This window comes from Sardina pilchardus, chromosome 13 (genome assembly GCF_963854185.1).
Source record: "Sardina pilchardus chromosome 13, fSarPil1.1, whole genome shotgun sequence".
Lineage (NCBI taxonomy): Eukaryota > Metazoa > Chordata > Actinopteri > Clupeiformes > Clupeidae > Sardina > Sardina pilchardus.
This window is the reverse complement of record NC_085006.1, coordinates 2,606,765-2,633,352: the sequence shown is the minus strand read 5'-3', so window position 1 is coordinate 2,633,352 and position 26,588 is coordinate 2,606,765. Positions and strand designations below refer to the sequence as shown.

The following is a 26,588-nucleotide window of genomic DNA, read 5'->3' as shown; positions in this document are numbered from 1 at the left end:
TTTTACAGACGCATGTCTATGTGCCCTTCTCTGTAAGATAGTGGCCTGGGTTGGCCTAACACGAAAAAGCTTTGCTTGGGCACGCAACATACTGAACCAAGATCAGAGTCATCTCCTGTGGATATGGAGAAGTGCAGCAGACATACAGTCAAACACACTCTACTAGGCATAGACCAGAACAGCGTTAGACACTTTATTATTATTATTATAACAAAACATTTCACAGCTGCATCTGGCACAAGAGTGTGGACACCAGGCTTGAGGCATTGAGGCTGTAATCCTTCAGAGGGAGTCGGTGGCGCCTGTTGGCTGTGCAGTGATGACATGTTCTGTCCCCAAGGCACAAGTGAATCCTGTGAAATTTGTTTGGATCCTCAACCATGCTAACGCGAGTCAGGCATACTGCAGTTGTACCAAGTTCACAGGTTTAGTTTAATATTTTCACTGAAACCTATATGCCGTCCAGTGTTTTGATCAGTATACACTTCAATCTGTGCACCTTTACAGGCTTAAGGGTCCTTCAAAAGGCCTTAGAGTTTTGAGAAAGCCACCTCTTTGAGACTCTTCTTTTCCATGGCTGCCTGAGCAGACTTCATGACATCCTGTGTCTGCAGCATGCCCATATTCCATGTGGCCTGAGAGAGAGAGAGAGAGAGAGAGAGAGAGAGAGAGAGAGAGAGAGAGAGAGATATTATACAAGGAATACAATCAGTAAAAAGTACAGACAAGTAAAGATTAAAGCTGAAGATCAGGTCAGGAGTGAGCCCTACCATGTAGTTGAGGCCCTCAGCCACAGAGTGGTCCCGTGAGTAGATGAGGTTCATCTTGGTGCCCTGCACAGCCACAGGGCTGCGGCTCGCGATCTCCCCAGCCAGCTCCAAGGCCCCGGCCATCATGGCCTCCTTATCTGAGAACACCCGGCTGCATCAAACAGAGCCACAAATCAGAACACTCACTCTCGCAGGTGTCAGGGAGACAGGTTCAACTTGTGCACCCAGACACACCTCCACAGCAAATTCAAATGTGCTAACCGCTTTGTCTACATTCACCCAGGCTAAAATTCTACAGCTTCCAGCATCTGAATCCTGCCTCTGGGTATTACATGGATTATTTAGGGCCCTTCTTTATCAATTAGCTCCACAGAACCCTTCAACTAGTCTAGTCAAGTCACATTTATTCATATTTTAAACAGAAAAAACGAATTTCCCACAGTGAAAACGGGAAACTTTGTTCAGAATTATGGCTCCCTCCCTAAGAGCTCTAAGAAATTGTGATTTCTTGTGTCATTCACACGTTATCCCTTGTCCAGTCAAAGTGTTGATTTAGAGCCACAAACTGTTCCAAGTTAGATCATTCAGTCATTTACACACAGTGTAATTGACACACACACACACACACACACACACACACACACACACACACACACACACACACACACACACACACACACACACACACACACACACACACACACACACACACACACACACACACACACACACACACACACACACACACACACTTTGGGAGGTGTAAGGGACACCTGTGGAAATTGAGGGGGAGGGCAGGTGGTCCAGACATACAGATATCTGGGAGTCCACCTGGACCATAAACTGGACTGGTCAGTCCATGCAGATGCAGCCTACAAAAAAGGTCAGAGCAGGCTCTTTTTTCTCAGGACACTAAAATCTCTCCATGTCTGCAATGACATGCTGTATCTGTTCTACCATTCAGGCCAGTGCAGTGCTCTTTGCAGTGGTGTGTTGTTGGGGCAGCGGTATGACAGCCAGGGACCGTAACAGACTGGACAAACTGGTCAGGAAGTGTGTGTCAGTGTTGGGGAGGAGGGTGGTTTCTGTAGAAGATTTGGTGGAGGAAAGAATGAGGAGGAGGATGAAAGCCATTATCAGAAACAGGAGCCACCCACTACACATGATACTGTGGTTGCCCAGCAAAGCAGCCGCAGTGACTGTGCGCTGCAGGACCGAGAGGTACAGGAGATCTTTAGGCTGCATAATGGACCTGTTGATAGTAGCCTTTTTTACTTTTCCTGTAACAACTGTTATTGTCTGTGTCTTTACTTGTGTTTTTATGAGTGCATTGCTTGGTGAATGCTTGTTTGGACAACACACTGTAGGCTGCTGGACACCTGAATTACCCCTGGGGGAATGAATAAAGTACCCATCTATCTATCTATCTATCTATTCTGAGCATGTGGTTATATGTGCACTAGAATCCTTTATCAGAATATCTGTTGCTGCTTTGTTTTGCTTGAGAAGCCACAGCAGTCAAGCTGAATTGACTGTATACATGTCTGTTAAATTGGAGTAATACACAACTCCTTTTTTCTGATTAAAATTCTAATGGGTTTGGCAGTTTTATTCTAATTAACCCTTATAAGGTCTTCGGGTCTGTGGGACCCGTTTTCAGTTTTCATCTTAAGAAAAGTGATACAAATAATTATTTTTTCAAACTGAGATTCATTGGCCTTGGCTCATTTTGTGTGAGGAACATAATTCAAAAAAAAAAAAATTGAACCCCCCCTGCACATTTCTATTACATACAGGGTCTTCGCGGGTCTACTGGACCCGGGGCTATAATGTGTGGAAATCATAGGTCCTGTGTTACCTCATTTGCCCTTTTAGGTTTCTGGGCCTGTGTGTGTGTGTGTGTGTGTGTGTGTGTGTGTGTGTGTGTGTGTGTGTGTGTGTGTGTGTGTGTGTGTGTGTGTGTGTGTGTGTGTGTGTGTGTGTGTGTGTGTGTGTGTGTGTGTGTGAGAGAGAGAGAGAGAGAGTGAGTGAGTGAGTGAGGGAGAGAGAGAAAGAGAGAGAGAGGGAGAGAGAGTAAAGCAGGTAAATGGGCCCATAGTGTGAGCCACCAGTGCAGTTCCCGCACAAGGTTGCAACATTGTTACAAAATTGGAGCACCCAACCCTAACCCAACCCCTAACCCAACAATATCTGCACCCATATTCCCACACATTTCACCATCTGTCCTGCGGGAATGAATACCACACAAGATGGCAAAGCGATTCTCAGTTCAGACTGCCTTAGAATTGATACTGTAAGAGACAGGGGGACTTGAAGATGATGCAGAGGAAGAAGTTTCAGAATCTGAGGATCATGGCAGATGTAGTGAGAAAGTTCAATTTCTAATAAATAATTCACTATAGTTCTGGAAAAACATCCTTCATTTGTACATTAGTTGATCATTGTCCAGTTATGGCTGTTTTATGATGCATTTCCTTAGTTTGTTGCATTTGTGCAACAAAAACGAGTAGCACTTCTGTGCATAACCATGTGATTTAACAAAGGTAAAGGCAACACATGTAACAAATGTTGTTTACATGACTTGCAAATAGGTTGAAGTAAACATCTGCTGAGTATTTTAGCAAAAAAAGGTTTCAATATGTTGAATTAAAGACCCCAAAATGCCATGGGTCTACCAGACCCGGCAGGACCCCCTGTGTAACCAAAAAACGAGGACCCTATAAGGGTTAAGGAGTTTATGTGTCATATTTATTTCGGTTGAGACCTAATCCCATCAAAAGCGTTAAACTTAATGTAAACTTAATGAGTGGTCTGCAGATTTTGATGTTACTGTTTTGTGGATTGATGTCATTGTCGCTTTCGACAAAAGGGTCTGCTAAGATCCATAAACATAAACTTTATGTAGTTTTGTCTGGTTTTTTTTATTATTATTTGTGTGTGTTTCTGTTTACTTATTTTTACTGATGTTCTGTTCTGTTTGATGTTGGTTAAGCAATTTCACTCATCTGGAATATCTTAGTTGCATGCATCATGCATCTCACCTGACAAGTCCACAGCTCTTGGCCTCATCAGAGTACATCTTGCGCGCAGTCAGTGCTAACTCATTTACCAGACTAAAGAGAATAAGAAAACACAGACATGTCAATATGCCTATCTGCACTGCCTACCACTAACACAAACAAAACAAATGTCAGGAAAAACACTGACTGATACATGATTTGAAAAACAGTTTCTAGTGCGTGAAGAATATGAACACAGTGCTGGAGTAATCAAAAACTGACTCTTCTCACCTACGGCTACCTATGACCTTGGGAAGCCTCTGCAGTGTGCCCACATCAGCCGCCAAACCAATGTCAACTTCCTGTTGTGGGAGGGCAAAAGTAAATATGAGTCATTCTGTGTCAAATCATAAGGACAAAACAAGGCATGTTTGTATTTTTGTGTCATTTTCATGCAACTAAAATGGTATGTGGGGTAGCTATGGAAATATATGTATATGGACATTCAGTGTGTCATTCAGTGTGTCATAAAAATGCCTGTAGTTATAGGTGCTTTGTCAGTTGTCAGCATTTGCCAATTAGCCCTTTTCACGGTGATGTCAGACGAAGCGTTGCTGGGTATCCTCCGGCATGTCCAGCCGCCAAATACTACAGAAGAAGAAGAAGAAGAAGTATTCATGGGTTTCATCAGGTCCCTTTCCACAGGTGTATACAATCAAGCACCATGCAGTCTGCATTAATAATCAAGGTGCTTGATTGTATACACCTGTGTAAAAGGGACCTGATGAAACCCATGAATACTTCTTCTTCTTCTTCTGTAGTATTTGGCGGCTGGACATGCCGGAGGATACCCAGCAACGCTTCGTCTGACATCACGTGAAAAGGGCTAATTAAGTTTGCATTGATGTACAGTACAATTTAAACACTGACACCTGTGTAATGAGAGCTGTCACAAATCACCAAAGGTCCACAGGTAATACTTATCCCGTGCGAATAGGGCTTAAGCCGACCAAAGGTGCTGTAGAAGTTGATTTTTTGTGTGGTTTATCGTCTGTTCCCTTTTGAGCTATTCCAGAAAGGGATTATATCTATCTTAAAATCTTGAACCTGTAGGTTGACATTGCTGGGTGTCTTAGTACTAACACATAGTCATTCCATGTCAAGTCAGATAAGGTTATTGCTGCACCAAAAGCACCTATAACTACAGGCATTTTTGTGTCGTAGAGTGGGTTTTAATTCCTTGCAACTTTTTATAATCATTGCGCATTCCTTATCCGTAAAATAACGTGATCGCGTCATCATTAAATGATTTGCGCTGCAACCCGCCCATTTTATGTGAACGCGCACCAACTCCGATGAGGTTAACCCCAGTTCAACAAATCAACTTCTTACTCAGCATCTTAGTACCGATTAACACCAATGAAGATAACCAGGTTTTGTCAACCCCGGTTAAGCAAAGTAACCCTGGGTTACATCTGGGTAGGTTGAACTTCCTTCGTAGTACAGGCCCCTGTTCCTAAATGTGTTGGGTCGATCTTCCTTGGCCTATATTACACCTTTCTCATAAGAAAAACTGAACTTTGTCAGTTGTCAGCATTTGCCAATTAAGTTTGCATTGATTTAAACACTGACACCTGTGTAATGAGAGCTATACTGCAGCAGTATGGAGGGCCAAAGGGCCTACCTTAACCTGAAACCAAGCATCCTGGGTACAAAGGCGAATGTCACAGGCAGTGATGAGATCCACACCTGATAAAGCACAAGTGCACATACAGATGACTGAAAGTGTACTATAGAAGACTAACAGAAATTTAAGACAACAATTACTGTTACTATTATTATCATCATTATAGTGCATGAAAATGCACTATATTGTTCTTCCTAGGTTTCTTATTACAGTGCATGAAAATGCACTGTACTGTTCTTCCTCGGTCTTCTTCTTCTTCTTCTTCTTCTTCTTATTACAGTGCATGAAAATGCACTGTACTGTTCTTCCTCGGTCTTCTTCTTATTATTACAGTGCATGAAAATGCACTGTACTGTTCTTCCTATTCTTCTTATTACAGTGCATGAAAATGCACTGTACTGTTATCCCTAGGCTTCTTCTTCTACTACTTCTTATTATTACAGTGCATGAAAATGCACTGTACTGTTATTCCAAGTCTTCTTATTAAACTTCTTCTTCTAACGCAGCCAATTCAGCTTTAACCGTTTAACGTAGAAACTTCATTCAAACGTTGTTGCGTAGGTCTTGCTCATGCCATGTCTGCTTTGTATTTTTCAACTTTGTAACTTTTATACTTTTTAAACAATGAATTAAAAAACGATTTCCCCATAGATTTAACATTGAGCTATTTCCCCATAGACTTAACATTGCTCATTGTGACATCACGGCAGCAATTAGAATCTTAGGCCAGGTGGCCGGCCACCTGGGCACCAACTGTCAGTTTCTCTGGCTTTAAAAATACAATCTCTCTGAAGACTACATATTCTGTTCCCCTGTATCCTCTGCGCACAACAGTATCAAAATAAGTTCTCCTAATTCCATCCAACTTTATATCCATTCATCTTCTTCAAACCATTCACTCATCCACCCATTCTAAACAGTCTGCCTATCAACATCAATAAGACGCTCTACATTCAACTTTTAAACAATCTACTCTGTCTCAGGCTGGCTCTCTTAAGACTAGCCAGTTAAATTGATTACACCTGTATCTGTATCCACTACTCTCAGTAGAGAGCTGTGTCTCTCCATTCTACAAGAATATAAGGCACATTCCATCCAACATTCTATCCATTCATCTTCTTCAGACCATTCACTCATCCACCCATTAAACTGTCTATCAACATCTATTAAACAATCTGTCTATCAACATCCATTAAACTCTCTGTCTATCAACATTAATTAGACTATCTACATTCAACTTTTAAATTATTTACTCTGTCTCAGACTAGCCAGTTAAATTGATTACACCTGTATCAACTACTCTCAGAGAGCTGTATCAGTGTCTCTCTTAACAAGAATATAAGGCACATTCCATCCAACCTTCTATCCATTCATCTTCTTCAGACCATTCACTCCTCCACCCATTAAACTGTCAATCAATATCTATTAAACAATCTGCCTATCAACATCCATTAAACATTCTGTCTATCAACATTAATTAGACTATCTACATACAACTTTTTAAGTATTTACTGTGGGTCCCTCTCAAGCAGCGTTTATATGTCCTCCCTAGCTCCTCGATCCTCAATGATCTACATAAAGAAAGATAGAAGAAGGGCTAGACTATCCCATTGTTGCCGCTCCATCATTCTTTATGTAGATCAGTGAGGAGCGAGAGAGGACGCGTAAACGCTATATGAGAGGCACCTTCTGTCTCAGGCTTTAAGCATACAATCTCATTAAGACTACAGATCCTGTTTCACTACTTCCTCTGTCCACAACTGTTTCAAAATAAAGGTCCTCACTGCAATAATACATTATTAAATCATTTAACCACTGAAACTACTCAACTATTGAACTGTTCAACCATTCCAACTGTCAGTTATCATCCACTATGCCTCCAGTCAACTACATGAAACCTCCATGTACCTAGCAACCAACATAGCAACCATTAAAATTAAGTGTTTATGACCGTTTCCATAGCAACCAACATGATTATACTGCAGTAACTTCTTGTTTCCTGATAGTGGCCACCATGGATACCCTAGCAACAAATGTTTCAAAATAAAAGTCCTCACTAGCAAGTTAGCTAGTTAGCATTGTTAGCATAGTTAGCATTTTTAGTATAACTGCAAAAAATCATCAACTAAGTTAGCTAATCAACCTGGTTAACATTGTTAGCAAATTTAGCATTGTTAGCATAGTTAGCATTTTTAACATTACTGCTAGAAATCATCGGTTAAGTTAGCTAATCAACCTGGTTAGCATTGTTAGTAAAGTTAGCATTGCTAGCATAATAAGCATTTTTAGCGTAACTGCTAGAAATCATTAGCTAAGTTAGCTAATCAACATTTTAACATGAATAGAAATCATTAGTTAAGTTAGAACTGGAACGTTTCATCTTTAAAACGTCTACCTTCACACTATCAACTCTCTGTAAACTATGCAACCACCATGTTTACCCTAGCTACACCTTAGTAACCATATCTACATTATCTATCTATTTTTGCATTTTCATGCACTGGTAATTCCTTGGAATTGCATTTCTAGTTCTTCTTCTAACGCACGCAATTCAGCTTGAACCGTTTAACGTAGAAACTTCATTCAAACTGTGTTACGAAGGTCTTGCTTAGGACATCAGCGCAATGTATTTTTTAACTTTGTAACTTTTATACTTTTTAAACTATAAATTAAAAACTTAACAATTTCCCCATAGACTTAACATTGCTCATTATGACATCACGGCAGCAATTAGAATGTTACCCCAGCTGGTCAGCCACCTGGGCACCAACTGTCAGTTTCTCTCAGGCTTTCAATCTCTCTGAAGACTACATATTCTGTTCCCCTGTATCCTCTGCGCACAACAGTATCAAAATAAGTCCTCCTAATTCCATCCAACTTTATATCCATTCATCTTCTTCAAACCATTCACTCATCCACCCATTCTAAACAGTCTGCCTATCAACAACATCAATTAGACGCTCTACATTGAACTTTTAAACAATCTACTCTGTCTCAGGCTGGCTCTCTTAAGACTAGCCAGTTAAATTGATTACACCTGTATCTGTATCCACTACTCTCAGTAGAGAGCTGTGTCTCTCCATTCTACAAGAATATAAGGCACATTCCATCCAACATTCTATCCATTCATCTTCTTCAGACCATTCACTCATCCACCCATTAAACTGTCTATCAACATCCATTAAACTCTCTGTCTATCAACATTAATTAGACTATCTACATTCAACTTTTAAATTATTTACTCTGTCTCAGGCTTTAAGAGTACTCTGGCTCTCTTAAGACTAGCCAGTTAAATTGATTACACCTGTGTCAACTACTCTCAGAGAGCTGTATCAGTGTGTCTCTCTTAACAAGAATATAAGGCACATTCCATCCAACCTTCTATCCATTCATCTTCTTCAGACCATTCACTCATCCACCCATTAAACTGTCAATCAATATCTATTAAACAATCTGCCTATCAACATCCATTAAACATTCTGTCTATCAACATTAATTAAACTATCTACATACAACTTTTAAAGTATTTACTGTGGGTCCCTCTCAAGCAGCGTTTATATGTCCTCCCTCGCTCCTCGATCCTCAATGATCTACATAAAGAAAGATAGAAGAAGGGCTAGACTATCCCATTGTTGCCGCTCCATCATTCTTTATGTAGATCAGTGAGGAGCGAGAGAGGACGCGTAAACGCTATGAGAGGCACCTTCTGTCTCAGGCTTTAAGCATACAATCTCATTAAGACTACAGATCCTGTTTCACTACTTCCTCTGTCCACAACTGTTTCAAAATAAAGGTCCTCACTGCAATAATACACTATTAAATCATTTAACCATTGAAACTACTCAACTATTGAACTGTTCAACCATTCCAACGGTCAGTTATCATCCACTATGCCTCCAGTCAACTACATGAAACCTCCATGTACCTAGCAACCAACATAGCAACCATTAAAATTAAGTGTTTATGACTGTTTCCATAGCAACCAACATGATTATACTGCAGTAACTTCTTGTTTCCTGATAGTGGCCACCATGGATACCCTAGCAACAAATGTTTCAAAATAAAAGTCCTCACTAGCAAGTTAGCTAGTTAGCATGGTTAGCATAGTTAGCATTGTTAACATAGTTAGCATTTTTAGCATAACTGCAAAAAATCATCAACTAAGTTAGCTAATCAACCTGGTTAGCATTGTTAGCAAATTTAGCATTGTTAGCATAGTTTGCATTTTTAGCATTACTGCTAGAAATCATCGGTTAAGTTAGCTAATCAACCTGGTTAGCATTGTTAGTAAAGTTAGCATTGCTAGCATAATTAGCATTTTTAGCGTAACTGCTAGAAATCATTAGCTAAGTTAGCTAATCAACATTTTAACATGAATAGAAATCATTAGTTAAGTTAGAACTGGAATGTTTCATCTTTAAACTGTCTACCTTCACACTATCAACTCTCTGTAAACTATGCAACCACCATGTTTACCCTAGCTACACCTTAGTAAGCATATCTACATTATCTATCTATTTTTGCATTTTCATGCACTGGTAATTCCTTGGAATTGCATTTCTAGTTATTATTATAGTGCATGAAAATGCACTATACTGTTCTTCCAAAGTCTTCTTATTATTCTTCTTCTAACGCACGCAATTCAGCTTCAACCGCTTAACGTAGAAACTCCATTCAAACTATGTCGCGTAGGTCTTACTTACGCGATGTGTGCTTTCTATTTTTCAACTTTGTAACTTTTATACTTTTTAAACTATTAGTTAAAAACTATTACAATTTCCCCCATAGACTTAACATTGCTCATTATGACATCACGGCAGCAATTAGAATGTTACCCCAGCTGGTCAGCCACCTGGGCACCAACTGTCAGTTTCTGTCAGGCTTTACAATCTCTCTGAAGACTACATTCTGTTCCCCTGTATCCTCTGCGCACAACAGTATCAAAATTAGTCCTCCTAATTCCATTCAACTTTATATCCATTCATCTTCTTCAAACCATTCACTCATCCACCCATTCTAAACAGTCTGCCTATCAACATCAATTAGACGCTCTACATTCAACTTTTAAACAATCTACTCTGTCTCAGGCTGGCTCTCTTAAGACTAGACAGTTAAATTGATTACACCTGTATCTGTATCCACTAAGCCTACTTTCAGTAGAGAGCTGTGTCTCTCCATTCTACAAGAATATAAGGCACATTCCATCCAACATTCTATCCATTCATCTTCTTCAGACCATTCACTCATCCACCCATTAAACTGTCTATCAACATCTATTAAACAATCTGCCTATCAACATCCAATAAACATTCTGTCTATCAACATTAATTAGACTATCTACATACAACGTTTAAAGTATTTACTGTGGGTCCCTCTCAAGCAGCGTTTATATGTCCTCCCTCGCTCCTCGATCCTCAATGATCTACATAAAGAAAGATAGAAGAAGGGCTAGACTATCCCATTGTTGCCGCTCCATCATTCTTTATGTAGATCAGTGAGGAGCGAGAGAGGACGCGTAAACGCTATATGAGAGGCACTTTCTGTCTCAGGCTTTAAGCATACAATCTCATTAAGACTACAGATCCTGTTTCACTACGTCCTCTGTCCACAACTGTTTCAAAATAAAGGTCCTCACTGCAATAATACACTATTAAATCATTTAACCATTGAAACTACTCAACTATTGAGCTGTTCAACCATTCCAACTGTCAGTTATCATCCACTATGCCTCCAGTCAACTACATGAAACCTCCATGTACCTAGCAACCAACATAGCAACCATTAAAATGAAGTGTTTATGACCGTTTCCATAGCAACCAACATGATTATACTGCAGTAACTTCTTGTTTCCTGATAGTGGCCACCCTGGATACCCTAGCAACACATGTTTCAAAATAAAAGTCCTCACTAGCAAGTTAGCTAGTTAGCATGGTTAGCATTGTTAGCATAGTTAGCATTTTTAGTATAACTGCAAAAAATCATCAACTAAGTTAGCTAATCAACCTGGTTAGCATTGTTAGCAAATTTAGCATTGTTAGCATTTTTAGCATTACTGCTAGAAATCATCGGTTAAGTTAGCTAATCAACCTGGTTAGCATTGTTAGTAAAGTTAGCATTGCTAGCATAATAAGCATTTTTAGCGTAACTGCTAGAAATCATTAGCTAAGTTAACTAATCAACATTTTAACATGAATAGAAATCATTAGTTAAGTTAGAACTGAAATGTTTCATCTTTAAAACGTCTACCTTCACACTATCAACCCTCTGTAAACTATGCAACCACCATGTTTACCCTAGCTACACCTTAGTAACCATATCTACATTATCTATCTATTTTTGCATTTTCATGCACTGGTAATTCCTTGGAATTGCATTTCTAGTTATTACAGTGCATGAAAATGCACTGTACTGTTCTTCCTAGGCTTTTTATTAAACTTCTTCTTCTAACGCTCGCAATTCAGCTTCAACCGTTTAACGTAGAAACTTCATTCAAACGTTGTTGCGTAGGTCTTGCTTATGCCATGTGTGCTTTGTATTTTTCAACTTTGTAACTTTTATACTTTTTGAACTATTAAATAAAAACTATTAACAATTTCCCCATAGACTTAACATTGCTCATTATGACATCACGGCAGCAATTAGAATGTTACCCCAGCTGGTCAGCCACCTGGGCACCAACTGTCAGTTTCTCTCAGGCTCCTCTCTGAAGACTACATATTCTGTTCCCCTGTATCCTCTGCGCACAACAGTATCAAAATAAGTCCTCCTAATTCCATCCAACTTTATATCCATTCATCTTCTTCAAACCATTCACTCATCCACCCATTCTAAACAGTCTGCCTATCAACAACATCAATTAGACGCTCTACATTGAACTTTTAAACAATCTACTCTGTCTCAGGCTGGCTCTCTTAAGACTAGCCAGTTAAATTGATTACACCTGTATCTGTATCCACTAGGCTACTCTCAGTAGAGAGCTGTGTCTCTCCATTCTACAAGAATATAAGGCACATTCCATCCAGCATTCTATCTATTCATCTTCTTCAGACCATTCACTCATCCACCCATTAAACTGTCTATCAACATCTATTAAACAATCTGTCTATCAACATCCATTAAACTCTCTGTCTATCAACATTAATTAGACTATCTACATTCAACTTTTAAATTATTTACTCTGTCTCAGACTTTAAGAGTACTCTGGCTCTCTTAAGACTAGCCAGTTAAATTGATTACACCTGTGTCAACTACTCTCAGAGAGCTGTATCAGTGTCTCTCTTAACAAGAATATAAGGCACATTCCATCCAACCTTCTATCCATTCATCTTCTTCAGACCATTCACTCATCCACCCATTAAACTGTCAATCAATATCTATTAAACAATCTGCCTATCAACATCCATTAAACATTCTATCTATCAACATTAATTAGACTATCTACATACAACTTTTAAAGTATTTACTGTGGGTCCCTCTCAAGCAGCGTTTATATGTCCTCCCTCGCTCCTCGATCCTCAATGATCTACATGAAGAAAGATAGAAGAAGGGCTAGACTATCCCATTGTTGCCGCTCCATCATTCTTTATGTAGATCAGTGAGGAGCGAGAGATGACGCGTAAACGCTATGAGAGGCACCTTCTGTCTCAGGCTTTAAGCATACAATCTCATTAAGACTACAGATCCTGTTTCACTACTTCCTCTGTCCACAACTGTTTCAAAATAAAGGTCCTCACTGCAATAATACACTATTAAATCATTTAACCATTGAAACTACTCAACTATTGAACTGTTCAACCATTCCAACTGTCAGTTATCATCCACTATGCCTCCAGTCAACTACATGAAACCTCCATGTACCTAGCAACCAACATAGCAACCATTCAAATTAAGTGTTTATGACCGTTTCCATAGCAACCAATATGATTATACTGCAGTAACTTCTTGTTTCCTGATAGTGGCCACCATGGATACCCTAGCAACAAATGTTTCAAAATAAAAGTCCTCACTAGCAAGTTAGCTAGTTAGCATGGTTAGCATAGTTAGCATTTTTAGCATAACTGCAAAAAATCATCAACTAAGTTAGCTAATCAACCTGGTTAGCATTGTTAGCAAATTTAGCATTGTTAGCATAGTTAGCATTTTTAGCATTACTGCTAGAAATCATCGGTTAAGTTAGCTAATCAACCTGGTTAGCATTGTTAGTAAAGTTAGCATTGCTAGCATAATAAGCATTTTTAGCGTAACTGCTAGAAATCATTAGCTAAGTTAGCTAATCAACATTTTAACATGAATAGAAATCATTAGTTAAGTTAGAACTGGAACGTTTCATCTTTAAACTGTCTACCTTCACACTATCAACTCTCTGTAAACTATGCAACCACCATGTTTACCCTAGCTACACCTTAGTAACCATATCTACATTATCTATCTATTTTTGCATTTTCATGCACTGGTAATTCCTTGGAATTGCATTTCTAGTTAAACTTCTTCTTCTAACGCTCGCAATTCAGCTTCAACCGTTTAACGTAGAAACTTCATTCAACCTTTGTTGCGTAGGTCTCGCTTATGCCATGTGTGCTTTGTATTTTTCAACTTTGTAACTTTTATACTTTTTAAACTATTAGTTAAAAACTATTACAATTTCCCCCATAGACTTAACATTGCTCATTATGACATCACGGCAGCAATTAGAATCTTACTCCAGCTGGTCAGCCACCTGGGCACCAACTGTCAGTTTCTCTCACATACAATCTCTCTGAAGACTACATATTCTGTTCCCCTCTATCCTCTGCGCACAACAGTATCAAAACAAGTCCTCCTAATTCCATCCAACTTGATATCCATTCATCTTCTTCAAACCATTCACTCATCCACCCATTCTAAACAGTCTGCCTATCAACATCAATTAGACGCTCTACATTCAACTTTTAAACAATCTACTCTGTCTCAGGCTGGCTCTCTTAAGACTAGCAAGTTAAATTGATTACACCTGTATCTGTATCCACTACTCTCAGTAGAGAGCTGTGTTTCTCCATTCTACAAGAATGTAAGGCACATTCCATCCAACATTCTATCCATTCATCTTCTTCAGACCATTCACTCATCCACCCATTAAACTGTCTATCAACATCTATTAAACAATCTGTCTATCAACATCCATTAAACTCTCTGTCTATCAACATTAATTAGACTATCTACATTCAACTTTTAAATTATTTACTCTGTCTCAGGCTTTAAGAGTACAATATGGCTCTCTTAAGACTAGCCAGTTAAATTGATTACACCTGTATCAACTACTCTCAGAGAGCTGTATCAGTGTCTCTCTTAACAAGAATATAAGGCACATTCCATCCAACCTTCTATCCATTCATCTTCTTCAGACCATTCACTCATCCACCCATTAAACTGTCAATCAATATCTATTAAACAATCTGCCTATCAACATCCATTAAACATTCTGTCTATCAACATTAATTAGACTATCTACATACAACTTTTAAAGTATTTACTGTGGGTCCCTCTCAAGCAGCGTTTATATGTCCTCCCTCGCTCCTCGCTCCTCAATGATCTACATAAAGAGACTGAGAGATAGAAAAAGGGCTAGACTATCCCATTGTTTCCGCTCCATGATTCTTTATGTAGATCAGTGAGGAGCGAGGGAGGATGCGTAAACGCTATATATTAGAGGCACCTTCTGTCTCAGGCTTTAAGCATACAATCTCATTAAGACTACAGATCCTGTTTCACTACTTGCTCTGTCCACAACTGTTTCAAAATAAAGGTCCTCACTGCAATAATACACTATTAAATCATTTAACCACTGAAAGTACTCAACTATTGAACTGTTCAACCATTCCAACTGTCAGTTATCATCCACTATGCCTCCAGTCAACTACATGAAACCTCCATGTACCTAGCAACCAACATAGCAACCATTAAAATTAAGTGTTTATGACCGTTTCCATAGCAACCAACATGATTATACTGCAGTAACTTCTTGTTTCCTAATAGTGGCCACCATGGATACCCTAGCAACAAATGTTTCAAAATAAAAGTCCTCACTAGCAAGTTAGCTAGTTAGCATGGTTAGCATAGTTAGCATTGTTAGCATAGTTAGCATTTTTAGCATAACTGCAAAAAATCATCAACTAAGTTAGCTAATCAACCTGGTTAGCATTGTTAGCAAATTTAACATTGTTAGCATAGTTAGCATTTTTAGCATTACTGCTAGAAATCATCGGTTAAGTTAGCTAATCAACCTGGTTAGCATTGTTAGTAAAGTTAGCATTGCTAGCATAATAAGCATTTTTAGCGTAACTGCTAGAAATCATTAGCTAAGTTAGCTAATCAACATTTTAACATGAATAGAAATCATTAGTTAAGTTAGAACTGGAACGTTTCATCTTTAAACTGTCTACCTTCACACTATCAACTCTCTGTAAACTATGCAACCACCATGTTTACCCTAGCTACACCTTAGTAACCATATCTACATTATCTATCTATTTTTGCATTTTCATGCACTGGTAATTCCTTGGAATTGCATTTCTAGTTCTTCTTCTAACGCACGCAATTCAGCTTCAACCGCTTAACGTAGAAACTCCATTCAAATTTTGACGCGTAGGTCTTACTTACGCGATGTGGGCTTTGTATTTTTCAACTTTGTAACTTTTATACTTTTTAAACTATTAGTTAAAAACTATTACAATTTCCCCCATAGACTTAACATGGCTCATTATGACATCACGGCAGCAATTAGAATGTTACCCCAGCTGGTCAGCCACCTGGGCACCAACTGTCAGTTTCTCTCAGGCTTTACAATCTCTCTGAAGACTACATATTCTGTTCCCCTGTAGCCTATCCTCTGCGCACAACAGTATCAAAATAAGTCCTCCTAATTCCATTCAACTTTATATCCATTCATCTTCTTCAAACCATTCACTCATCCACCCACTCTAAACAGTCTGCCTATCAACATCAATTAGACGCTCTACATTCAACTTTTAAACAATCTACTCTGTCTCAGGCTGGCTCTCTTAAGACTAGCCAGTTAAATTGATTACACCTGTATCTGTATCCACTACTCTCAGTAGAGAGCTGTCTCTCCATTCTACAAGAATATAAGGCACATTCCATCCAACATTCTATCCATTCATCTTCTTCAGACCATTCACTCATCCACCCATTAAACTGTCTATCAACATCTATTAAACAATCTGTCTATCAACATCCATTAAACTCTCTGTCTATCAACATTAATTAGACTATCTACATTCAACTTTTAAATTATTTACTCTGTCTCAGGCTTTAAGAGTACTCTGGCTCTCTTAAGACAGTTAAATTGATTACACCTGTGTCAACTACTCTCAGAGAGCTGTATCAGTGTCTCTCTTAACAAGAATATAAGGCACATTCCATCCAACCTTCTATCCATTCATCTTCTTCAGACCATTCACTCATCCACCCATTAAACTGTCAATCAATATCTATTAAACAATCTGCCTATCAACATCCATTAAACATTCTGTCTATCAACATTAATTAGACTATCTACATACAACTTTTAAAGTATTTACTGTGGGTCCCTCTCAAGCAGCGTTTATATGTCCTCCCTCGCTCCTCGCTCCTCAATGATCTACATAAAGAAAGATAGAAGAAGGGCTAGACTATCCCATTGTTGCCGCTCCATCATTCTTTATGTAGATCAGTGAGGAGCGAGAGAGGACGCGTAAACGCTATATGAGAGGCACCTTCTGTCTCAGGCTTTAAGCATACAATCTCATTAAGACTACAGATCCTGTTTCACTACGTCCTCTGTCCACAACTGTTTCAAAATAAAGGTCCTCACTGCAATAATACACTATTAAATCATTTAACCATTGAAACTACTCAACTATTGAACTGTTCAACCATTCCAACTGTCAGTTATCATCCACTATGCCTCCAGTCAACTACATGAAACCTCCATGTACCTAGCAACCAACATAGCAACCATTAAAATTAAGTGTTTGTGACCGTTTCCATAGCAACCAACATGATTATACTGCAGTAACTTCTTGTTTCCTGATAGTGGCCACCATGGATACCCTAGCAAAAAAATGTTTCAAAATAAAAGTCCTCACTAGCAAGTTAGCTAGTTAGCATGGTTAGCATAGTTAGCATAGTTAGCATTTTTAGTATAACTGCAAAAAATCATCAACTAAGTTAGCTAATCAACCTGGTTAGCATTGTTAGCAAATTTAGCATTGTTAGCATAGTTAGCATTTTTAGCATTACTGCTAGAAATCATCGGTTAAGTTAGCTAATCAACCTGGTTAGCATTGTTAGTAAAGTTAGCATTGCTAGCATAATAAGCATTTTTAGCGTAACTGCTAGAAATCATTAGCTAAGTTAGCTAATCAACATTTTAACATGAATAGAAATCATTAGTTAAGTTAGAACTGGAACGTTTCATCTTTAAAACGTCTACCTTCACACTATCAACTCTCTGTAAACTATGCAACCACCATGTTTACCCTAGCTACACCTTAGTAACCATATGTACATTATCTATCTATTTTTGCATTTTCATGCACTGGTAATTCCTTGGAATTGCATTTCTAGTTATTATTCTTCTTCTAACGCACGCAAATCAGCTTCAACCGCTTAACGTAGAAACTCCATTCAAACTATGTCGCGTAGGTCTTACTTACGCGATGTGGGCTTTGTATTTTTCAACTTTGTAACTTTTATACTTTTTAAACTATTAGTTAAAAACTATTACAATTTCCCCCATAGACTTAACATTGCTCATTATGACATCACGGCAGCAATTAGAATCTTACGCCAGGTGGCCGGCCACCTGGGCACCAACTGTCAGTTTCTCTGGCTTTAAGCATACAGTCTCTCAGAAGACTACACATATCCTGTTAAACTGTTTCCTCTGTCCACAACTGTTTCAAAATAAAAGTCCTCAATGCAATAATACACTATTAAATCATTTAACCATTGAAACTACTCAACTATTGAACTGTTCAACCATTCCAACTGTCAGTTATCATCCACTATGCCTCCAGTCAACTACATGAAACCTCCATGTACCTAGCAACCAACATAGCAACCATTAAAATTAAGTGTTTATGACCATTTCCATAGCAACCAACATGATTATACTGCAGTAACTTCTTGTTTCTTGATAGTGGCCACCATGGATACCCTAGCAACAAATGTTTCAAAATAAAAGTCCTCACTAGCAAGTTAGCTAGTTAGCATGGTTAGCATTGTTAGCATAGTTAGCATTTTTAGCATAACTGCAAAAAATCATCAACTAAGTTAGCTAATCAACCTGGTTAGCATTGTTAGCAAATTTAGCATTGTTAACATAGTTAGCATTTTTAGCATTACTGCTAGAAATCATCGGTTAAGTTAGCTAATCAACCTGGTTAGCATTGTTAGTAAAGTTAGCATTGCTAGCATAATTAGCATTTTTAGCGTAACTGCTAGAAATCATTAGCTAAGTTAGCTAATCAACATTTTAACATGAATAGAAATCATTAGTTAAGTTAGAACTGGAATGTTTCAGCTTTAAACTGTCTACCTTCACACTATCAACTCTCTGTAAACTACGCAACCACCATGTTTACCCTAGCTACACCTTAGTAACCATATCTACATTATCTATCTTTTTTTGCATTTTCATGCACTGGTAATTCCTTGGAATTGCATTTCTAGTTCTTATTACAGTGCATGAAAATGCACTGTACTGTTCTTCCTAGGCATTTTATTATTCTTCTTCTAACGCACTTAATGCAGCTTCAACCGTTTAACATAGAAACTCCATTCAAACTTTGTCGCGTAGGTCTTACTTACGCGATGTGGGCTTTGTATTTTTCAACTTTGTAACTTTTATACTTTTTAAACTACTAGTTAAAAACTATTACAATTTCCCCTATAGACTTAACATTGCTCATTATGACATCACGGCAGCAATTAGAATCTTACGCCAGGTGGCCGGCCACCTGGGCACCAACTGTCAGTTTCTCTGGCTTTAAGCATACAGTCTCTCAGAAGACTACATATCCTGTTAACTGTTTCCTCTGTCCACAACTGCTTCAAAATAAAAGTCCTCACTGCAATAATGCACTATTAAATCATTTAACCATTGAAACTACTCAACTATTGAACTGTTCAACCATTCTAACTGTCAGTTATCATCCACTATGCCTCCAGTCAACTACATGAAACCTCCATGTACCTAGCAACCAACATAGCAACCATTGAAATTAAGTGTTTATGACCGTTTCCATAGCAACCAACATGATTATACTGCAGTAACTTCTTGTTTCCTGAGAGTGGCCACCATGGATACCCTAGCAACAAATGTTTCAAAATAAAAGTCCTCACTAGCAAGTTAGCTAGATAGCATGGTTAGCATAGTTAGCATTGTTAGCATAGTTAGCATTTTTAGCATAACTGCAAAAAATCATCAACTAAGTTAGCTAATCAACCTGGTTAGCGTTGTTAGCCAATTTAGCATTGTTAGCATTTTTAGCATTACTGCTAGAAATCATCGGTTAAGTTAGCTAATCAACCTGGTTAGCATTGCTAGCATAATTAGCATTTTTAGCGTAACTGCTAGAAATCATTAGCTAAGTTAGCTAATCAACATTTTAACATGAATAGAAATCATTAGTTAAGTTAGAACTGGAACGTTTCATCTTTAAACTGTCTACCTTCACACTATCAACTCTCTGTAAACTATGCAACCACCATGTTTACCCTAGCTACACCTTAGTAACCATATCTACATTATCTATCTATTTTGCATTTTCATGCACTGGTAATTCCTTGGAATTGCATTTCTAGTTATTCTTCTTCTTCTAACGCAGTTAATGCAGCTTCAACCGTTTAACGTAGAAACTTCATTCAAACGCTGTTGCGTAGGTCTTACTTACGCCATGTGGGCTTTATTTTTTTCAACTTTGTAACTTTTGTACTTTTTAAACTATTAATTAATTAAAATGACAATTTCCCCATAGACTTAACATTGCTCATTATGACATCATGGCAGCAATTAGAATGTTACACCAGGTGGCCAGTCCAGGTGCAGCAGCTCTCTCTCTCTCTCAGGCTTTACACTGGCTCTCTTGAGACTACATTTTCTGTTCCCCTGTATCAACTGTATCAACATAAGTCTTCCTAATTCCATCCAACTTTCTATCCATTCATCTTCTTCAAACCATTCACTCATCCACCTATTCTAAACAGTCTGCCTATCAACATCAATTAGACAATCTACATTCAACTTTTAAACAATCTACTCTGTCTCAAGCACACTCTGGCTCTCTTAAGACTAGCCAGTTAAATTGATTACACCTGTATCTGTATCCACTACTCTCAGTAGAGAGCTGTGTCTCTCTACTCTACAAGAATATAAGGCACATTCCATCCAACTTTCTATCAATTCATCTTCTTCAGACCATTCACTCATCCACCCATTAAACTGTCTATCAACATCTATTAAACAATCTGCCTATCAACATCCATTAAACTCTCTGTCTATCAACATTAATTAGACTATCTACATTCAACTTTTAAATTATTTACTCTGTCTCAGGCTTTAAGCATATACACTCTGGCTCTCTTAAGACTAGCCAGTTAAATTGATTACACCTGTATCAACTACTCTCAGAGAGCTGTACCTGTGTCTCTCTTAACAAGAATATAAGGCACATTCCATCCAACCTTCTATCCATTCATCTTCTTCAGACCATTCACTCATCCACCATTAAACTGTCAATCAATATCTATTAAACAATCTGCCTATCAAAATTCATTAAACATTCTGTCTATCAACATTAATTAGACTATCTACATACAACTTTTAAAGTATTTACTGTGGGTCCCTCTCAAGCAGCGTTTATATGTCCTCCCTCGCTCCTCGATCCTCAATGATCTACATAAAGAAAGATAGAAGAAGGGCTAGACTATCCCATTGTTGCCGCTCCATCATTCTTTATGTAGATCAGTGAGGAGCGAGAGAGGACGCTTAAACGCTATATGAGAGGCACCTTCTGTCTAAGGCTTTAAGCATACAATCTCATTAAGACTACAGAACCTGTTTCACTACTTCCTCTGTCCACAACTGTTTCAAAATAAAGGTCCTCACTGCTATAATACACTATTAAATCATTTAACCATTGTAACTACTCAACTATTTAACTGTTCAACCATTCCAACTGTCAGTTATCAACTATGCCTCCAGTCAACTACACGAAACCTCCATGTACCTAGCAACCAACATAGCAACCATTTAAATTAAGCGTTTATGACCGTTTCCATAGCAACCAACATGATTATACTGCAGTAACTTCTTGTTTCCTGATAGTGGCCACCATGGATACCCTAGCAACAAATGTTTCAAAATAAAAGTCCTCACTAGCAAGTTAGCATGGTTAGCATTGTTAGCATTTTTAGCATAACTGCAAAAAAACATCAACTAAGTTAGCTAATCAACCTGGTTAGCATTGTTAGCAATTTTAGCATTGTTAGCATAATTAGCATTTTTAGCATTATTGCTAGAAATCATCAGTTAAGTCAGCTAATCAACCTGGTTAGCATTGTTAGTTTAAGTTAGCATTCTTAGCAATTTTAGCATTGCTAGCATAGTTAGCATTTTTAGCAGAACTGCTAGAAATCATTAGTTAAGTTAGCTAATCAACCTGGTTAGCACTGTGAGCATAGTTAGCATAGTTAACATTTTTACCATTACTGCATGAAATCAGTAGCTAAGTTAACCAATCAACCTGGTTATCATTGTTACCATAGTTAACATTAACATGAATAGTAATCATTAGTTAAGTTAGAACTGGGAATGTTTCAGCTTTAAACTGTCTACCTTCACACTATCAACTCTCTGTAAACTATGCAACCACCATGTTTACCCTAGCTACACCTTAGTAACCATATCTACATTATCTATCTATTTTTGCATTTCATGCACTGGTAATTCCTTGGAATTGCATTTCTAGTTATTATTATTATCGTCATCTTCATTGTTGTTGTTGTTGACATTGTGTTTTTCTGACTCACACAAACACACTTAAAAGTACCAACATCTTATTCACACTCTCACACAGAATTATGGAACATTCTCCTACCTCCTCCAACACAAGCTCCATGCACTGCAGCTACTACTGGCTTTGGGCACTGCAGACATGGGGAAAGAGGGAGTCATGTTGTTCAGAAAATTAACTGGAAATTAACAGTGGCAATACCACTCTCAACACTCTAACAAGAAAGTGAAGGAGACGGTCAAGAAGAGTCTTAGATAATCAAAAAACAACCACACAAAATCAGAAAAGTTGAAACCTTTTCAATCACTGAGAAAGTCTCCTGATACTTGGCAATGATGCGCCGCATGTTCCATGAGGTCCTGGCAATGTCATCACCCTCAGGCTGCAGGACATCACTGGCCATGTCCATTAAGTCAATGCCTTCAAGACAAGGACACAGTTCAAATTAGAGGACAGAAGGCTAAATGATGCTAATTGGTGTAAAAACTGATGCCTTTTATTCAAATTATCCTGGACTTTCAACTCAAAAAAGAAATGTTAACATCCTTCCAAACAGTTCAGTCTTCGTTACTGAGAGGACCATTTCATACATATAACTATGTCTCTGATGATTCAACATGCAGGTGACTGTACGGCTAGGACCACACAAGACATTACCACAACAGCATATGTAAACACAACATGGCCATTTTTCTACCTGTTCTCATAGCTCATCACAGTGTTGAGACAGAGTGGTTTGAGGTCACCACTTTATCAACTTATCTAGACCAGTCTAGGTACCCTGGGAGATGTTTAGTGAGATAAGATGTGCAAAAATGCTCCACATTCCACAACGGAAGATGCAACTGACATACCGATGACAAACACCTAGCAGTTATACAGATAGGAAAACCACTTGAACTATTTGGGCTTTTGCCAGGTGGCCTTTGTCTGTGTGTGAAATTGCGGTTTCAGAGGTGGAGAAATTTGAAAGAATGTTTTACAGTGTGATCAGAAAATGACTCGAGGTGCCATGTTGTCTAAGTAGTGAAGCATTACATGGAAAAGGACTGTTGGAGCTAATGAGCAAGTAGTCAATTAATGACACTCAGACACTGTTGTGCAGTTTTCTCTGTGCAGTATTTTCAGGAATGTGTGAATAGAAGTGTTTTCCCAATGATTACAAGAGATTTCATTTGTGTCTAATTTTCACAAAGTGTCTAATGTAAGAAACCATGTGCAGTGTTCTGCAATATGTGTGTTGCAGAATTGCAAACAAAGTGCAAAGCAAAGCAGAACTCAGGCCAAAATTGACTTCAGGGTCTTTTTCTGCATTAAAACATATCAAATAAGCCATGGAGACAGTATTTTGTTGATCAACCACTAGTTTGCCGTGGTATACACTATATTGGCAACAGTATTGGGTCACCTGCCTTGACCCCCATATGAACTTCAGCCACATCCTATTCTTAATCCATAGGGCTTCATACGACATTGGTCCACCCTTTACTATAACAGCTTCAACTCTTCTGGGAAGGCTTTCCACAAGGTTTAGGAGTGTGTTTATGGGGATTTTTGACCATTCTTTCAGAAGCACATTTGTGAAGTCACACACTGATGTTGGACGAGGAGACTGACTCTCAGCCTCCGCTTTAATTCATCCCAAAGGTGTTCTTTTGGGTTGAGGTCAGGACTGTGTGCAGGCCAGTCAAGTTCATCCACATCAAACTCTTTCATTCATGTCTGTATGGACCTTGCTTGGTGCGCTGGTGCAGAATCATGTTGGACCAGGAAGTGGCCATCCTCAAACTGTTCCAACATGACTGTGCATCTCACAGTGATTTTAAACAAGTGCTAGCCTACAATGGTAATGATTACCAGCAGTGAAGATTTTTCCAGCGCCTGAGATGATCACAACTCGGCATTCTGAATCACCAGCAATCTCAGTAAAGCAGTCTACCATTTCACTGAAAGACAAAGGAGAGGAGGATTAAAGGCAGTTGTATTTCAGGCAATGTTTTTTCAGGCCTTTAAAAAGATAATATCAAAGACATGAGATTTTAACAGAAATATTTCAGAGGGTTTGGTGTTGAGAGACATGGCTGTGACGACCTTATCTGATCTGACATAAAAATGACCCTCTTACCTACAAATACTGATGGGCACCAGAAATCGTCATGGTATTTTATTGTAAATTTCACATTTAGGCCCAGATGTTCTGGTTGAACTGGCTGGATGTGGGTAAACTATGGAGAGCTACTGCAGATTTGCATAAGACTCCATAAAGTACAGGTTATACAGCAACAGCTTTCAGGTGAATGGGTTTAAAATCGCATGCTGCCACAGGTGCCTAAACCTTTGATCTAAACCAGTGGTTCTCAACCTCATGACAATAATGTGCAACTGTTTTTAAGTCCCTCATTAAGGTCTCACATCTGTATCATCCACTTAATTACTGTAAAGCTGTTTTGGTTTGCATGAGAGACAGGCTACAAGACGAAGAATGGGGCATGTTGTGATATATTGTAGTGAGGCAGCCAAAGATAAAATCAGCCAACTCTTTGTTCCAGTCCAGTAGTTAGTATGCTAGTCATAAGCATAAAATACTGTGTTGTCATAAAACTACAGTGTCAGACATATTTAGAGGAGAACTCTCTAAACAACGTGAAAAAGTAATACCTCCAAAACGCCCTGTTCATAGCATTTCTTTTCTCCGGACGGTTCAGCTCCACATGGGTGATGGTGTTGGATGGGCGACTGATTGACAGCGAGGAGAAGGCGGAACCCTCCGACGACATGGCTCTTATGTAGTTCAATGCAGGTAGCCACAAAGATCGGTCTAAACAACACACAATTGATTGAACAATTGCAAAACTAACCTGACAAAAGGGATCTCTCACTAGGCTACATATAACAAATAGGCCTACAGAAAATAACACACCACCTCCAACCTGGCCTGCCCTACATACTGTTGCTGATCAGACATACATTATAGCCGATTTGCTAAACCTCTTGAAAAAAATTACTTGTTTGGGACAGGGACCAGGTGTCATGGTTATGCAAAAAAGCTGGACTGCAGTGTAAGCTAAGTAGGCCTACTACGGAACAGTCTGGGTCTCCATTTCCCAGATGGAACCTTTTGAAAACAAAGTACCCTCCCTGGCTTGTTTATACTCTTACATCAGGGATGGGATGGGTGTACACTAGTGATTTTACTAGAGCGAGTCGAGAAGTGGGGGAAAGGTCGTATCCAAAATTGTTCCTCCTGGGTTGTAGTTTAGGTTCTTGCAATCCCTCAGCTAAACTGTAATTTAATATAACAAGCCGAATTTACCCGGTGTTACATTTGAACGCATAGCGCATATTTAATAGTAACATTAACGTTAGCCGGTGCAAATCACCAGCCACGGACATTTTTTGTTTTCAGATGTTCCCAACTGTGAAACCAACGCAGACTGCAAGACGTAATCTTATACAGTAAGCTAACGTTTGACAATAGCAAAAAAAGTACACCCACTGCATTTCTAAAAACTTACTTTTTTTAAAGGTAGATCTGAAGAACGTCATTGCTCTCTCTGTATGACTGTTGAGTAACTACGTTGCCTCCTGACGGTCACACAGGGGGCAGGAAAAACAGTTTACAGTTAAAAGCCAGTAGCAGCTAGACTTCAAGTTAATTCAGAACACAAACATTGACGCCTGTTCTCAGATTCTCAGACACGTACTTATTCAAACGGCGTTATTGTGCAGGAAACGTTCAATTCTTTCACGGCTCAGTTTATGTTGCTGGTCTTCCAAGCGCCATTTCTTTCTCACGTCACGTCTACGGCAAACCTAAAGGTACAAACCGAAGATTCAAGTGATTCGCTTCGCTCTAGTGTCTGTGGTAGCTGCTACAAACTCTTTCAATTCAAACCATGTCCAACGTTAGGGTTGTAGACGCTTATTTCAAACCCCGCACAACAGGTACACTTAGTGGTAATAACAATATCATTCGATCAAATTACCATGGAGGGGGAAAAAATCCCATACATACATTGATTTCATGGCATATTTAATGTCCTGTGGTGGTAAAGTCCAGCTTCAGAAAATAAAGGTC

The 26,588-nt window shown here is 38.7% G+C and overlaps 1 protein-coding gene across 1 annotated transcript; it reads right to left on the bottom strand.

The window, feature by feature from the left end:
• Positions 1 to 163: 163 nt before the first annotated feature.
• ech1 (enoyl CoA hydratase 1, peroxisomal) lies at positions 164 to 26,342 on the bottom strand. Its single transcript, XM_062552619.1, has 11 exons — positions 26,215 to 26,342; positions 26,026 to 26,095; positions 25,169 to 25,328; positions 24,368 to 24,456; positions 22,806 to 22,930; positions 22,595 to 22,643; positions 5,454 to 5,518; positions 4,061 to 4,131; positions 3,812 to 3,883; positions 771 to 921; positions 164 to 635 (listed from the first exon to the last, which is right to left on the bottom strand). The coding sequence occupies exons 2-11, from the start codon at positions 26,054 to 26,056 to the stop codon at positions 531 to 533; spliced, it is 918 nt and encodes a 305-aa protein (XP_062408603.1). The 5' UTR covers positions 26,057 to 26,095; positions 26,215 to 26,342; the 3' UTR covers positions 164 to 530.
• Positions 26,343 to 26,588: the final 246 nt, after the last annotated feature.